This window comes from Myodes glareolus, chromosome 4, assembly GCF_982192425.1.
Source record: "Myodes glareolus chromosome 4, mMyoGla1.1, whole genome shotgun sequence".
Lineage (NCBI taxonomy): Eukaryota > Metazoa > Chordata > Mammalia > Rodentia > Cricetidae > Myodes > Myodes glareolus.
In genome coordinates, this window is record NC_142029.1 from 103,423,763 (window position 1) to 103,440,975 (window position 17,213).

Consider the following 17,213-nt stretch of genomic DNA (forward strand, 5'->3'; position numbering starts at 1 on the left):
GCACTTCTTCCTGAAGTCACTAATTAAAAGGGAGAGAAGTGTAACTGAACTGCTCTCTGCCAAAACCCAGGGCCCGGGTCGTAATTAACAGTAATTAAATCATGAATAGCTTTATAAATAAAAGGTTCCCATTTTACACCTTAGAACTGCACTGTAGAGAAGGTAAACAATACGCAACCCCGCCAAGGCAGTGGGTACCAGGACTGAAACCCGCCCTCAGGAGCATCATGTGAGCATGAGAGCGACAACTCCCTGTAGTAATAACAAACTGTTGGGGAAGGAGCAGACAGCCTGACTCTGCTGGCAGAATGATGGCGGCTTAGACAGCAATCACACAATCTCACATTGTTACAAGAGGGTGTGCATCTGGGTTAGATGAACAACCGTGATAGCTCCCACATCAGATTTATTGAATCCAACAATGGTCGAGGCACTTTCAAAGCACAAATCAAAGAGATATGACAAAAATAACTACAGTAACAAAGAATAGTTGTTTGTGAGCCAAAAAGTGAATTAAAGACTTGGCTAAATCATAAGCCTCATATTTTAAAAGGAAAATAATTGTAGAATATTAAGGAGAAAATATAAAATGTTAATACAAGAACTTTCCATGCCATTTTCTGATTCTAAAGAAATAAAATATAATCCTTGGGAAATATAATACCAAATGTTTACCCTAGGTATATAAATACGCCTGCCAGGCCAGGTATGAACAAGCACTCTGCCTGTTGCCTGGAACAGATGGTCACGCATCATGCACACATACTCAAGGTAGCCACATCTTCATTCATTCGGAACGGATGGAAAAATTTTCTCAATTAACTGGATTTATTATGATGGAAACTTTACTGGGTATATATCTTGGCTGCTGCTGTTAGAAAAGGCCATAAGGAGAGATTTACAGCAGAAATTTGTATAGAGACTATCAGACAGAATCAGGAAATCCTGCTGTCTGCTGTGTAAGTCTGGCACATGTCATGTGACTGGGATGCCATGGTCTCTCTTCTACCTTTATCACAGCACTAAGAAGAAGAGGTGTGATCAAGGCACAGTTAATGGAAGAAACTTTCCAGAAGTCGCGTCATCACCTTAGAGTGGCTGGTGCAGATGAAAGTCTAGAAAACGTGTGGGAGGGAAAGGTGTGTCCACCAATAGCGATGACCCCTGCAAGACGGGGAGGACGAAGACACGGACAGGGGTATCTGCTTTGGGCAAAGACTTCTTTCGGCAATGCAGTGAGATCCTTGAGTGTGGCACAGCCGTGTCTGAACAAAACCATTACACAGATCTAAAACAGCCCCGTCCACAGACGTATAGGTCACTCCCGCACCTCTGCAATTACTTCTTTCTTAAGTGTTTGATTTCTTGCCATTAATGCCTTTCCAGAAGGGTCTGTGATTGGGGAAGGGAAGGGAGGTTGGGGAAAGACCACCCTTGTTTCCAATGGCAAGCATCCAAAAAAACTTAGCTTAGGAAAGAGTTCTAAGATGGGGCTTGCTTCAGCCTCACCAAAGATCTCCACACTTGGGCCACCCGCTGGGCCAGTGTAAGCGAACACAATTGCTAAAGCCTCCTACCTTGTTAAGCTTCTCCAAGGACAGCAAGCTATAATCTGAGCAAACAGAAACTTGGTCCAAGTTTTGACTAAATGAATCGCCAAGATCCACAACTTTTCCTGGCTTCTAACGTCTGGACAGTGATAAATATTTCCAGCTTAATAACGTGCTGACCGATTACCACACTTTAAGTGCCTTAAGAACACGCCACATTTGAGTTCTCGCTCTGAAACTCTACAGTGACTATACCAAACCTCTTAACCAAAACTACATCATTCATGTCCTACTTTTCCAGACTATCAATTTGTCATTACTCTATAGCCTCTTCATTTCACATCTTCTTGCCATAAATGCATCCATTTAAGGCTAATGTCATAGCAGATAAATACCTGAGAATTCTTTAAAACACATGTGTAATCATAATAAAAGAATTATGCTAATATACATGTACATCTCCAATATCCCTTCACAATCCATACATGACGCTACAGTCGAGTGACTGGCTTATAACTGGATGGTAATAACACAACTTAAAAGTCTTATAAAGAAAACTTTGTAAGTGACAACCTTCATGAGACTTTTAAGTCTCCTAAAGAAAACTTATTTCCAGAAAAAAGAGCCCATATCATGCTATGCTCTTAAAGAAGGGATGAGAAAAGTCTAACACCTTTTCATATCTATATGATTTTTTCTATAAATGTAATTATAGCTTTTATATTTGAAGGAAACAACAAAGGCTTTCTATTCACTACCAAAAGTGAAGAAAACAGGGATTTAAGCATTTATTTTCCATGTCAATAAACACAGGAAAACAGCAGTGACAAGAGCAATGAAATACACAGTGCTGCCTGCACGCTGTGGTCTACAGCTGGTGCCGTACCTTCACTGTGATGGACGGAACAGAGTCAGCTCCAACTTCAACATTAGTGGCTTGCTGCAAAGACAGAATTGAGAAAAGTTTTCCAACTGACTTCAACAGTAGTAAAACCAAGTGAATATATTGGGTGAAACAGACATTCCCCACCGTCACCAGGAAACTAACTAAAGGGTGGATCACTCCAACGACAGTCTAAGAGTCCTGAGGACATTTTGGAAATGTTCATGTAGGAAAGCATGAATGGTATTTAAAACCGACTCATCAAAAAGGAAAGAAGGGTTAGGCAACCTTGTTCACTTGAATGTTGAAAGTATTAATGTTACTAACTATATGGACAAATCTCTCCTAGTAATTCCCATAGAAACATTATGTTACAATATTATATGAAAAGCATACTTTATTCAGGTTAATATTTTGTACATAAGATATGTAACTAAGATTATAATGACTGTGCACAGTGAATAAATAAAATCTAGTGTATATTTTATTCAAACTTTTATATAAAACCAATAACTACTTCTAAATAGAGATCATTATGATGCCATGGGCATATGAAGAATTAAGAGCTGAGAAATTCATATTCTACCTACAGCTCCACAGGACATGATGTTAGAACCCCGATAAAGCTGTTCCCTGAGGAAGATGAGCTGGTGGAGATCGTCTCCACTACCAAAGACCCTATTCAAATAGAAAAAATTTCCTTGATTTCAGAGATTTGCACTTTTAAACTAGTGATTCAAATAAACATTAATCCAATCTTTCTGCTCTAGTACTACGTTACCTACAGGCAGGAAATAACTTCACATTTCCCCACAGATTTAGAAGGAAGCATCTCATGTTTCCTCTTCAACCCTTATTTAAACACCTAGACATTTCAAGGACAGTAGTATCTGGGGAATATAAGGAGTAGCCAGAGAAGTAACTGTAAGAAGACATCATGGCTCCACAGCCACATAAACTGTCAGGTTAATGTTTTCCAGTAGAGTAAGTATGATAGTCTAAAAATTCTTAAGAAAAAAAATGCCAGCCAAGGCTACACAGAGGAACCTTACCTCGGCAAAATATATATATATGTGTGTGTGTGTGTGTGTGTGTGTGTGTGTGTGTGTGTGTGTGTATGTATAAAACAAAGGAAATGAAGAAGGAAATACAACAAGACAGAGAAAATGAAGTAGGATTCAGCAAGACAGAGGAAATGAAGAGGAAGTACAGCAAGATAGGAAATGAAGCAGGAAAGCGACATCAATGAAGAAGAAACAGCACCCGAAGTTACCAATCAGGGAACATACATTACAACATGTAGACCAAACTGTTCCTAAAGACAGAAACAGAATTGCTCATTCCAAATAGTCTATGTTTCAGAGAGAGAGCCTAGAAACAATTCTATGAGGTGCCAACATAGGAGAAAGGAGACATTTTCATAGTAAGAAAATGTGTGAACATCCGTCAGCTAACTAAGTTCCTCTCACACTACACCCTTCAGGTAGGGTGAAAAACGGTGTCTGCAAAAGGGCAAACATTTCATACAGAGGCTCTACTGTGAGAGGGAGCTGGGCCAATGTTTCTTTCATAGTGTGTTACTGCCGCTTTTAACTGCACCTAATGCACTATACCATAGCAACATGAACATGATTTTTACCATAATTTGAGTTGGCTGGTTATACAAAAGTTAATCTTTGAAGGCTCTGACAACCACTTGTTATATTATGCTATGATACTTAAATAGCAAACACATTTCCAAGGCAAAATTATATGATGATATCAACTCTAAATGCAGAAAATGTCCAAGTTCAGGCACTAAACTGATCAAGTTTGGACAGAGATACATATAAACTTAATGAATCCCATACAGACCTCAAGCAACGCGACATAATTATACACAGAAAAGTGCTCTGTGGGAGAGTAAACAAGGATATGAAGGAATGGTCCCTTCAGCCTTCCTGTTTCTCCATTTTAATCAGTCTCAGAGCAACAGATAGAGAGCACCCGATACACAGCAAGTCCGAAGGGTGTGGTCATGAGCAAGATGAGTAGTGGGGAATGGGAGGAGATGGTGGTAGTGATGTTGGAAAAACATAGTGTAAGTCAGGATAATGACACTGGTAACAATTCAACAAACCGATTCCAGCAGAGGGAAAAAACGATTCCTGGGCCAGCTATCTGTGTATCCTACACTCTCACCCTCATTGTATCTGTGTGTGCTACACTTTCACCCTCATTGTATCTGTGTGTGTTACACTCTTACCTCATTGTATCTGTGTGTGCTACACTCTCACCCTCATTGTATCTGTGTGTGCTACACTCTCACCTTCATTGTATCTGTGTGTGTTACACTCTTACCTCATTGTATCTGTGTGTGCTACACTCTCATCCTCATTGTATCTGTGTGTGTTACACTCTCACCCTCATTGTATCTGTGTGTTACACTCTTACCTCGTTGTATCTGTGTGTACTACACTCTCACCCTCATTGTATCTGTGTGTACCACACTCTCCCCTCATTGTATCTGTGTATACTACACTCTTGCCTCATTACTACAGTGATACAATATACTCATTACTCTAGACTACAAATCATCAAACTTGAATATAGACTGCTCAAAAGCATTGCCTCATTAAACCTTTCTTTTCCAAGTGTTACTAATTCCTACTTTATATGCATGGGTGTTCTGTCTGTTTGTATGCAATGCTTGTGTGCCCGGTGCCCACAGAGGCCAGAAGAGGGCATCAAATCCCCTGGAAATGGAGTTAAAGATAGTAATGGGCAGCCTGCTGGGTGATGAGAACCAACATGGATCTTCTGACAAAGTAGTCAGCATTCTTAACGACTAACCAGGTCCCCAGCCCCACCTCATTAACTTTCTAAAAGATCAAGGAGACATGTTCAGTAATATGGTACTGAGAAGACTTAAGAAACTTTCTGCCCCTCACCTCTCACTCCTTTTGTAAACAAACCCTTCTAAAACACTCCTTTCTGGCACTAAGAAAATAGGGGTGGTTCTCAATCTGTGTGGGTCAAATGACCCTTTCACAGGGGTCACATATCAGATATCCTGAATTTCAGATATTTATATTATAATTCATAACAGTAGCAAAATTACAGTTATGAAGTGGCAAAAAGATATAACTTTATTGTTGGGAGTCACCACAACATGAAGAACTGTCTTAAAGAGTAGCAGTATTTATTAGAAGGTGAAGAACCATTGGTCTAGAAAGTAACAAACTCTGAAATGTGTTATCATTTCATAAGTTCCTACCAAGGAGCCCAGAATTTAAAGCAATTTGAACACAGTTCAGAATCTCTAAGTATACCTACAGACACAGAATCAAGGCTGGAGGAGACTACTGCGGAGACTTTCAAGTCATCTTCTCTTTCAGTCATGGGCCAAACACCTGCAATTAAAAAATAAATCTAATCATAAAGTAAAATTGTTATATACAATTTATAACAAAAACCAAATTGTAAACAAATTGTTGAAGATGTAATGAATTATAGAATCAAAAGGTTATGCTAATTCTTCCCTTGATAACACTTTGAACAAAAATTGCTTTCCTCCAGTACTACCTAAGCACTGAGCCGATAAGCACCCAGGACTGGGACTTACAGTCTCTCTCTGCTGGAGAAAGCTGAACTGGTACAACCTGCTGGAAAGAAAGTCATCTGCGACTATCAGGATGCAAAATGTAAAGGTCTCCTGACAGCAACTGCACACCCAAGAACTCGCTGTGCACAGGAACACCCAAGGAGGGGCTCTGGTATTAATAATCGAAAAAATCTGAAATGACTTGCATATCTATGTATCTTTATAAGATGATTAAATAAAATATGAATATTCATATTATCCAAAGGTCCAGAGCAGTAAGAATTTCATTAACCCATGTAAACTGACATGAAATAATTCAGATATACCTCTTAATATTTTAAACAGCAAGATGTAAATCTAACATGAGCTTATTTGTGTAAAAGTTATACATAAGACTTCATATTTTTTAAGAAATACTCAAAACTCAATAAAGCTTGTAGCCAAAGTCTGAACTATTTTACAAATACCATATACACATACAGATACCCCACACACATATATACATATACTAATACACATATAATATACCACAAACACATACATATACCACATACACATACCTCAAACACATACATATGATTTAGCTAGGGTTGACTGTGTCCCTCAAAGTCCATCTCTTTGAAACTTGGTCTCAGGTTCTACAGTGTTAAGGAGTGGCAGGATCTTTAAGGGTAGGAGATCCTTCTGTTACTGAGGGCACTGCCCTCAGAAGAAACGGATGCATCATTCCTATGACCCCAGTTAGTTCTCACAGAGGCTTGTTATGAACAGGACAGACCTCGCCCCGCCTTCTTCCTGTGTCCCTGGTTTATAATGTACATTTTCCCTCACACATACTTCTGCCCTACCATGCAATTTTTCTGAAGTACTACTAAACACAAACCTGGCTTGGATTCATGCCCTTGAATCTCTTACAACTGTTAACTAAATAAAACTTTCCTTCATAAATGCTTAGCTGAAAGCCTTTTGTAAGAACAGAAATTCAAACTATTGCCCTAATTTTAAATGTTTATGTTGCACAAAGAAATATTACAAAAAGCAAGTTATTCTAAATAAGAAACAAATAATATTTATATACATAAATAAGATGCATACATATTTATGTATATTCACACATATATGTGCTTAAATAATGTATATTAAGTAATAGATATATGTACATACAAGTGCACACATATCAGATAATTGACTTGACAAGCTAACATCCACTCTTCCCTCATTTCTCTTTGTGGCCAAGCACTATTGTTGTGGCAGTGTTCAACTTCATACAGAAAAAGATTCCTCTCCTGGCTCCAGGGTTAAATTTAATCATGGTAGTTGTTTTGGATGCGAACACAGCTCTTAAAATCCTCACCAATGGTATTGGGGCTGGACAGGGGAGACATGCTTTTATGAAAGCTGTGTCTCCCTAAAAGGGGGATTCTGAAGAACGGCCTTTTTGTCTGGAAATTCTATCTGCACACAATGCCTGGAGCACCTGTGGCTCCCAGGATTTCTAAAAGGGAAGATCCATTCATTGAGGATGGAGGATTGAGAATAGAAGGGCACAAGGGAGACGTGGCCAACTCAGGTGTCTCACGGGAGGATGTCCTAAACACCATGAGGTGGCTCTGTCATTACAGCAAAGTCTGGAAAGGACATTCTAGACCTAATAAGAATCTAAAGGGCAATCTGTTGGCCATTTAAGAAACAGTCTTCGCTTCTTCACTAAAGAAGTTCAATTTTGTCCAGAGTAGCCGCCAGCAAACCCCACTAAACTGGCCGGCCTGTTTTGCAGATTGGAAGAGCCATTGAGATAAAAGCTGCTCAGGGTGTTGCTTCCAGGAAAGCTCCTTTGGGGGCTGACTTGGCTGCAGATGTGAGGCAGAGGTTCCAGAAGCATTCCTGAACCAAGACATGATCTGGAATAGAAGGATCAAAATTCCTGAAGAACTGTGGCGCCAACCCTGTACGGCCGACTACCTGGCTTCCTTTCCATGAGAAACAAACAAACCTCTCTCTGCTATCTGAGCTGCTGTATTCCGGCACTCTGTTCCATTGACCCACACACAACCGGGAATGAACAAAGTACAACTGTTCCTAGCCCTCAGAGATAACATCAAGTAAGCCGGCCCACACATATTCCAAATGGCATACAGACATATTTGTCTTGCCCATGTCTGTTTGCACTCTACTTGACTGAAAGCACACTGTTGGTGCCTCTTGTACATGCCACACCCAGTGCTTCACGGGTACACTAGGTAAAGATTGTGTGATCAGGTGCTAATGTCATACGGAAACTCCATCTCTTGAAAGTTCCCACTGAAAGACATTGGTGACTCTTCCTCATGGAAACACTTGGCAGAATTCACACTAGCACTCTGAATTTTAAAAGTTTCACCACATGCATAGAAAATATTGCTATAATTCCATGCTTGTAATATATATTCCTGATGTAAGTTACACACATAAAATCAGCTTCAAAAATTTTATTACAGTAGACATATACACCATGTGTGCAACAAAATATCTCCTTTCCATTAGCTTTAGGCTTTACTGCAACCCCTTTTTAGATAAAGCTTTAAGTATGGAATGCAGCCTGTAAAACAATGCACGTTCTTTAAGTTAAAGGATGCTTTCATTAAACCCCTACCATCAGAGCTCAGGGAGGAATGCAGAAGAGGAGGCAGGGTGAGCATAGCGCCAGAGAGGACGGAGGATGCCAAGGGAACAGTGTCTTCCAGACACAACATGATGGACACACATATGAATTCACAGAGACTGTGGTAGCATGAAGAGGGGCCACACGAGTCCAAGCCAGATGAAGTCCCAACACCAAGAGGGGGAAGTAGACACAAGCTCCCAGCCCTAACCAAGAAGCTGTGTTCAACTGACAACCACTTGCAAAGGAAATAGTTTTCTCCAATGGAGGCTCACTGGGTATATAAACTTAAGGGCAGACCCCACGCCTAGCTGAAGACAGTCAGTACAAAATGAACTCAAAAGTATTGTAGAATTTTTGTCTCGTATTTCTTTGTTTGGGCATCTTTTACTGGAATTTTTCTTGTATATTACAGTTTCCAATTCTGTGTTTTCATGGGTTTCAGAGTGTGTATATGTGTGTGTGATTCTTATATTTTTTTCTTTGCTTTATTTTTGTTTTTTCATTATGGTTTGCTGGCTTTTGTATTTGACTATTTGGTTTTTTTTTATAATGAGAAAGAGAAAGAAGGCATGGAGTTGGGTGGGTAGAGATTAGGAGGGGATGTGGGAGGAGATGGGGGAGAGAAAACTGTAACAAAAATACATTGTATGAAACAATTTTTTCATTTATAAATATTTATTTAACAAATTTATTTTTTAAAATGCCACTGTACAAAAGTATCATTAAAATGAATAATGAGGTCAGCCAGAACTTCAGTATCCTGACTTTTCATGATCTATAATGAAATAATATGTCATTTCCTATCATTAAAAGTAGTTAGGTAAACAGGGATATCAAACTTTCACAAAGGAACAGAATATTAAGTATTCTTTACGTCTGGAAATAAAATAAAGCAAACAAATTTTTTCAAAAACTTTCTCTTTGTTTCTTTTTTTCGAAATAAAACCAAACAATGGTAGCACAAAAGTACAGAGAAGTTCAAACATTAACAGAATGCTGAGGTTATATAAAAAATTAACTTTCATCAAAGTCTGTGGTTGCATTCCTAACTTAAGTATTATAATCTAGAGTAGCCACGGTAACCATAAAATAAAAGGCATCACGGCAGACAGTGGCCAGCTCTAGAGAGGAAACAGAGGATGCAGGTGCTGTCAGGGGGAGGTGGGGAAGTGGAAGTGATGATTCAACCAGGTTAGAAAGGTGGGCACTGTGGGGTGGTAAATAATACTAAGGATATTTGAAAAAGCTATTGCTTTATCCTGACATGAAAATGAACATGTAATGAATGTAAATGTGTGCATGCATGTATATATAGTTTGGATGAAGTCAGACCAATTGTGGTGATGATGCTGAACGCAGGAACTGCAGACAGGCTAGCAAAAAGCCATGCCAGGCGTGGGAAGCCTCTCCTGAGCTGTGGGAGTTTGAAAGTGTGAAGACAGAAAAAGGTTACCACCATGGCCTTGGGCTCCCTTCCAGAACTTGAAAGTAAGACACTATTTCTTAGTGATGAAGACATCACATATGTCAGACACAAGATGAAGAATAATCGAGCTGGAACTATCTGGAAGCCTCCTCCAGGAGGACTAACTCTTATTGTGTCTTAAGGTGCTACACAAGTGGCCAAGATAAACAATAATCAACAGTCCTTCCTAGCTGTGAGGCTTACAAACCACAAGGGTCAGTGCAGCAAGATGTCCCCGGGAGTGCAATGTGGCACCTAGAGCCAAGAGCCAAACACTTGGACTGAAGGTGTGCTCAATAGGAGGCAATTGTGCCTGGAGCTGTAAACCTGGGCAACTCCCTAAGGCTGGTGATGTCATGGAGCCGAAGGGAGAGCCTATGACGGCCACCTTGCTAAGATAGTATTATTTCTAACTGCGTCCAAAACCATATCCCTAAATCACAAATAAGCGTAACTTTCAGTCATCAAAGAAGCTTCCTTTTTTGTAGCAGAGACCATCACAGAAATCCACAACTGGGAAAAATGCAGAAAACAACTACCGTGAGCCCGATGCCAACTGCTATGTCTGCACCTCAACCCCTAAAGCTAAGCGGGGAACTGTGGAAGAGAAGTTTCAACTGTAGGAAGCAGAGGGCTGAGATGTCTGCTGCTGGACAGTGTCTTTAGCATACCTCAGGGAAGCTGTACCCAAGAAGTCTAAACAACAGTTCCCTAAACAGGATTGCACAGATACCAACTGATAACATGTCAACATAACTAGGAAAATCTCACGAGGCCCGCCCCCAGATAAAGAGCTCCAGTCAATCAAAGGCTGCTGAGAGAATCGGTCCTCTCCAGGGACACGCCCTGTGATGGGTGACCTAATCCCAAGAAGTCAGCCCTATGCACAAAAGCATAAGAACAATACTAAATGGGCTTTGGCAGGCTGTATTTATACACATATGTGTGTGCCTGTGTGTGTGTGTGCCTGTGTGTGTGCGTGTGTGTGTGTGTGTGTGCCTGTGTGTGTGTGTGTGCCTGTGTGTGTGTGTGTGTGCCTGTGTGTGTGTATGTGTGTGTGCCTGTGTGTGTATGCCTGTGTGTGTGTGCCTGTGTGTGTGTGCCTGTGTATGTACGTGCAGTAACAATAACATTGAAAGGAGAAAAGGTCATGGATTTGAAGAGTGGAAGAGTGTGGGAATAGTTGGATGGTGAAAAAGAAGAGTAGAAACCGATATAAATGAAGGACTCGTGTGTGAAATTATCAAAAAATTAAAATTCTATATTTAATACAAGTACTTCAAGATCTTCAAAAGGACCAAGGAAATGGCAAACAAAGTATCAAAGCCTTTTTGTTTAAGGGCATCATTAAGACTACCAGGAGATAATGATTGGCTATAAGGGATTTCTTGAACAATTTATATAATTCATGTTAATTAAACTAACATTAGCCATTGCAAAAATCACAAGACAAAAATTTTGAGAAAAACTCACATTATTTAATGAACTTGAGAAACTTCATGTTTTGTATATATGAATATATAATAATCTTTCCCAATTACACCCTAAAATGACAAAAGCTGTAATTCCACTCATCCTCCAAAACACCAGTATCAAGACTGAGAACTTAAATCTGCGTATTGCAGCCTGTGCATCCATTCTCTTCTGCTCCCACCTGAAGGGGCAGTGCTGACAAGTCCCTTTAAACATCTCCACTTCAATGGTTTACTCTGAAAACGTTCTATAAGAACGTGTGAAGCCAAAGTATAACATCTTTACTTTTAATATTCCTATTTTAATATATCATCTCAATTCCTAAAAGTCAGAGGAATATAATCCTGGCAATAGAGATCAAAAAATACATAAACCTAGTGAAGCAAATGGACCAGGATTAAGATTGGCTCTGTTGCTTTGCTTGGCTTTTGATGCTCCGTTTCTTTTATTATTCCTACTTGTTTTAACGTTTCTTTTATGTGAAAACGGTCCATATTTTTTCTCATTAAGAAAACACTTTTCCCTGACCCTGAAAGGGGAACTTAAAGTAATGATTTTCACATGTCCAACACGAGCTGCAGGATTGGTGTTTTGTTTCTCCTTTTAATTTACAATAAAATTACACCCTTGTGAGTCCCGACATAAAATAACATTGAGTTACTCAAAACTTGGGAACTGGAAATATCACCAGTCCCTGCGTCATTAGAAATCAGAGTATCCCAGGCTACACTCCATTTGGACGGCTAATTAACTCCAAGCATAAATTACACCATCTAAGCTGCAAATTACTACATTTTGAGTAACAAAGTGGCAATTCATGTACTACTTGGATTTCTTTTCAAAGAAGCAAGTGAAACCAAGGATACTGTTAGTTAATAATTGACTATAAGCTTCAGCGTTCATCTCACAGCCTAAAACCACTAAGAACTACTTTGCCTTTGCTACGAAAGCAAAATACTTCCAGTCTAGATAGAGCTGTCCCTGGAACACATTAACAAACATTAGCTTCAGGACTAGTTTCCAGCAGCCGCATATACAAAGTCAACACAAGGACCTTGTGTGCTAAAGAGCAATGCTTTATTCAAAGTCTCTTGAACTAAGCCTGGGAGAGAAATTTAACTAATATTTATAAAACAATACCATATACAACATAAGGCAAATTCTATAATTAACATTAAAATTATCCAATAAAAACTACAAAAGGGATACCTTGTGACTTTACATCCTTGATGATCCTCTGGAGCTCTTTCAGCTCCACATCAAGTTCATCGTAGTTGAGTTCTCTTGATTCAACTTTTGGAGCTTGGAACAGAGAGGGGTCTGTCCCCAGATATGAGCACTGCAGGTGGCCGTCATCACTGAGGGTCACTATCACTCCCTTCAAGTCACTGGAAGGTGCAAGAGAACATGAGACATGCTTAGATATCAGCCTTGACAGAGGACATTCAGCTTTGCATACCAATAAAAAATAAGTATAAGGATTGAGTTTCAAAGACTCAATTTTAATGTTTCAAACAGCATCTACATTTACAGATGTACGCCCAGTGTTAAGATATATTACAGAAGTGGAATAAACATTAAAATGTACTATACTGACTATCAAGGGAATCTAATTACATGGTAGTCTCATACTGGATATTGATCTTAATCCGCAATACAGGGGCCACTCGTTGCTATCATATCCAGTATGGGAATTCCACTTGCAACAATGGAGCAAGACTTGAGACTAGCTGGAGAGAAGAGATAAGGCATGACCCCAAGGCCAGGACAGCCATGAAGTACCCCCAAGGCCAGGACAGCTGTGAAGTGACTTCAAGGCTGGGACAGCCACAACAAAGTCACTGGAGAACTGATAAGAAGTCTTGAAGATAGATATGTTATCTCCTCCTCTCTTCCTCCTCTGGATTCTTACAACTAATTCTTTCCACATGGGGCCCCTCAAGGCTTCCTTAACACACACTCCTACCCAAGGGGTTGTCTGATTTGTTCCTTTCCTCTCTCCCCATTCCTAGACAGAAAAGGTCACTGCCCTGTGCACTAGATCTTTCTCCATCACTATTCTGATTCTTATAATTCCTTTTCCTCGCTGTCTGTTTCCACTTGTTTGAACGTGACCCTCAAACAAGTCACTAGGACATGAGTGTTTCACCTCACAAATTAACACTGATTATGAAAGATCTTAGAGAAAAGGGGCTCCCCTGTCAGTCTCTCTTCCTCCCTCCTTCTCTCTCTTCCTCCTTCCCTTTCTTGTCTTCCATGTCCTGAAACTTCACCCCAAGTCTCGGACTCCTGAATCTCTATAGCATAAGTCAAATTCTTTTCCTTCCTAACTAAAGCACTCAGTCTTTGGAAATCTATAATAGCAGCAAAGAACAGAAGAAGGCAATTTTCACTTCTTCTCAGGTTCCGTTATCTCTGGTTCTCTCTAAAACTTACCTGCAATATATACATTCTGGTCGATTTTACTACGAAATGTTTAGAAATTAAAATTACACATTTCTCTTAATATACCATAAAAAGCAGTCAAAAGAAATACTGAATTTGCTTAGTCCTTGGTATTCATAGAAAAAAAATTCAACATTGTCCTAAATCATTTGGTGTTATATGAATTGTTTTAGGTTTTGCTATATGTTAATACACTGGCCTATGATCTAACAAAATATTTTGCCTTTTTTGTTGTTTTAAATGTTCATACATATTTGCTGTATGTGGGGCATATGTCTCCTGATATCCTCAACCATCTGCTTGCTCCCTGCCCCTCTCCTGTTAGCTCCCGTTTGTTCCCATAGATAATTTTCTTCCTATTTTCATAACACATATGCACACCAGATTTTATGTATTTATATAAAATCTAGGAATGGTAAATGAGAAGACATACAATTGTCTCTTAAGACAATTCACTTACTCTAGTTTGCCTTGCTCTTGCAACAGTTTTCCTGCAAGTGACATGACGTCCTTCTCAGCTGGAAAAGCTCTGTTGTACATGGGTCACCATGTCTGCGTTTACGTTCTCCTGCTGTTGAACATGCATGTGGCTCCAGAAGTTAGCTGTTGTAAACAGTGTGACAATAACACTGGTGCCAATGTCTCTGCAGCTCACTGGCTTGGAATCCTTCGGTAAGTCAAGTCATGTGGTAAATATGTCTTTACTTTATTGAGAAGCCACCAAACCAATATCCGTAGTAGTAGACTAGTTTGCCTTCCTACCAGCAGCACATGGGGTTCCTTGTTGTCTACACGTTTGTCAGCATTTGTTATGTTTTCTTAATAACTACTGTTCTGACTAGGGTAGGATGGAATCTAAGTAATTTTGGTTTGCATTCTGAAGTAATGAAGTGGAAATATGTATTGAACATTTATATTTCATATTTTGAGAACCATCTGTTCATTTTATTAGCCTCTTTATTGATGTGATTATTTAGTTTCGCTTTGTTTCAGTTCTTTGTATGTTCTAGACATTTTCCTCTGTCAGATATATAGCTAGTAAAGATTTTCTCCTATCATGTAATCTGTCTCTTCACTCAGTTGTTTTCTTTGACATACAGAAACTTTTTAATTTCATGAGATCCCATTTGTCATTTTTGGGGCTTGTTCCTGAATGACTGGAGTTTTAACAAGAAAGTTCTTGCCCATTCCTCTATCTTGAGCTGTTTTTCCTACTTTCTAGTCTTCTGTTAACATCTTTAACTCACCAGGAGTTGACCTTTACACAGAGTGAGACATGGGGTTCTATTTTCATTCTACACACGGATATCCCATTTTTCCAATGACACGTTTGAAGAAGCATGCTTTTCTCCAATGGGTATTTTTAGCATCTCTGTCAAAATCCAAGCGGCTATAGCTGTGTGAGTCTCTGCTCTATTCTGCTGACCTATACGTCCGGTTTGCGCCAGTACCAAGCTATTTTGAGTATTGTTATTATTATTATTATTATTTTATGTGTATGAGTGTTTTGCCTGCACATATGTCTATGTACCATGAACATACCTGTTGCCTTTGGAGAACAGAAAAGGGAGCTGGATCCCCTGGACCTGAACTTAGATGGTTCTGAGACACCACATGGGTACCGGAAATCAAACCCAGGTCTTCTGGAAGAACAACCAGTGTCCTTAACCACTGAGACATCTCTCTAGAACACCAGTTGTTTTGACACTATTTGCCACTGTTTTTTCTTGATTTAATTTTTTATCTTTCTTTAGAATTTCATACATTAGTCCTATATTTATATCATTTCTACCCTCCATCACCCACTGCAATAGTTCCCATGACCCCCACACTTCTTCTCAAATTCATGACCTCTTCAATTATTATTGTTACACACACACACACACACACACACACACACCCTCTTGAGTTCTTTTAGTGTTACTCATCTGTACATGTGAGTAACACATGTGTTCAGGACTGACCTCTTGGGGTTGGATTGCTTATCAGAGAGCTTGTCTCTTTAAGAGATTGATCCTCCCGCTCTTAGTAACCATTGGTATCTTTTTGCCAGGGTATGACCCCATCCACACTGGTGTGTCAACTGGTGTTTCCATTATATAGGTCTTGGTTAGGCAACTATATGTTGGAATTCATGGGTGCATTCTCCCTGTTTATGCTACAAAACACTATCTAGTAGCAGGAATCCTGACTCTCTGGCTCTTAGAATATTCCAGGCCCTGTTCCATAATCACCCCCGAGCCTTACACATAGGGGTTACATTGGAGATTTATCAATTGGTTAAACCTGTTTTTTTTTTAAGAAATCCTAGCTATAGTTTATTAAGTTATCCAAATAAGAGGAATCCACATGTTGGACTCAATGTTTGGAAGAAACGAATCATCTCATAAGTTGGTAGATTTATCAACAGAACTGTGATTTAGAGATTTGGACAGTCTTGTATTATATTTGTTAAGCTGCATGTGGTGGCTGGCACTCCTACAATTCCAAGACTTGCAAGGTGGAGGCAAGAGCTTCAGGTGTTCAAGGTCATCCCCAGCTACAAGTCAGGTTGGAGGACAGCCTGTGCAGCACGTCTCAACACCACCAAATAAAAACCATTGATAAGCATTTTCAGTATTGTACTCCCCCGCGATGCCCACTCCACTCTGGCCCTTTCACCAGCCACATCCATCCCTGAGCTGGGTCCCAGTGGTTGTACCTGTTCTTAAGGACAGAGCTATTAATCAGAAGGGGAGACAGACAGAGAGACAGACCGACAGACAGAGACAGAGAGACAGGGAGATCTACTAAACTCAGAAGAAATATTTTTAAATCTCTCCAGGGCTGTATCATTGCAAACAGTCATGCTGCTAATGTAAAAGCTCAACTGGGTTGAGAACATCAGTCTTTCCCATAAAATGACCCCAGCAATCACTCACTACTGACCAGAAACACAACAATCCAGCTAGATGTGAGGGTGAGTACCTATAATCCAGCACTCAAAAAGTTGAGGTGAGAGAAATTTGAATTCCAGACCAACTTGGGCTACATAGTGAGATTGTCTCTAAAAGACAAAAACAATCAACACAATCTACAACATCCCTACACCCTGTACACGCTGTACCTCCTCTGGGGCCCGTTACAGTGAGTGCCACAGACCCTGTGACATGCTGTGACATGGCTTCACA

At 39.8% G+C, this 17,213-nt stretch overlaps 1 protein-coding gene across 3 annotated transcripts in view; it reads right to left on the bottom strand.

Moving 5' to 3' along the window:
• Bbs9 (Bardet-Biedl syndrome 9) overlaps positions 1–17,213 on the bottom strand; it is a 405,148-nt gene that overhangs the window by 231,654 nt on the left and 156,281 nt on the right. For all 3 annotated transcript variants that reach the window (XM_048446631.3, XM_048446632.3, XM_048446634.3), the window contains 3 exons: positions 12,808–12,986; positions 5,749–5,825; positions 2,437–2,490 (listed from right to left, as the gene is read on the bottom strand). In XM_048446631.3, the coding sequence (XP_048302588.3) occupies positions 2,437–2,490; positions 5,749–5,825; positions 12,808–12,986 (310 nt within the window). The remainder of the gene's footprint in view (positions 1–2,436; positions 2,491–5,748; positions 5,826–12,807; positions 12,987–17,213) is intronic.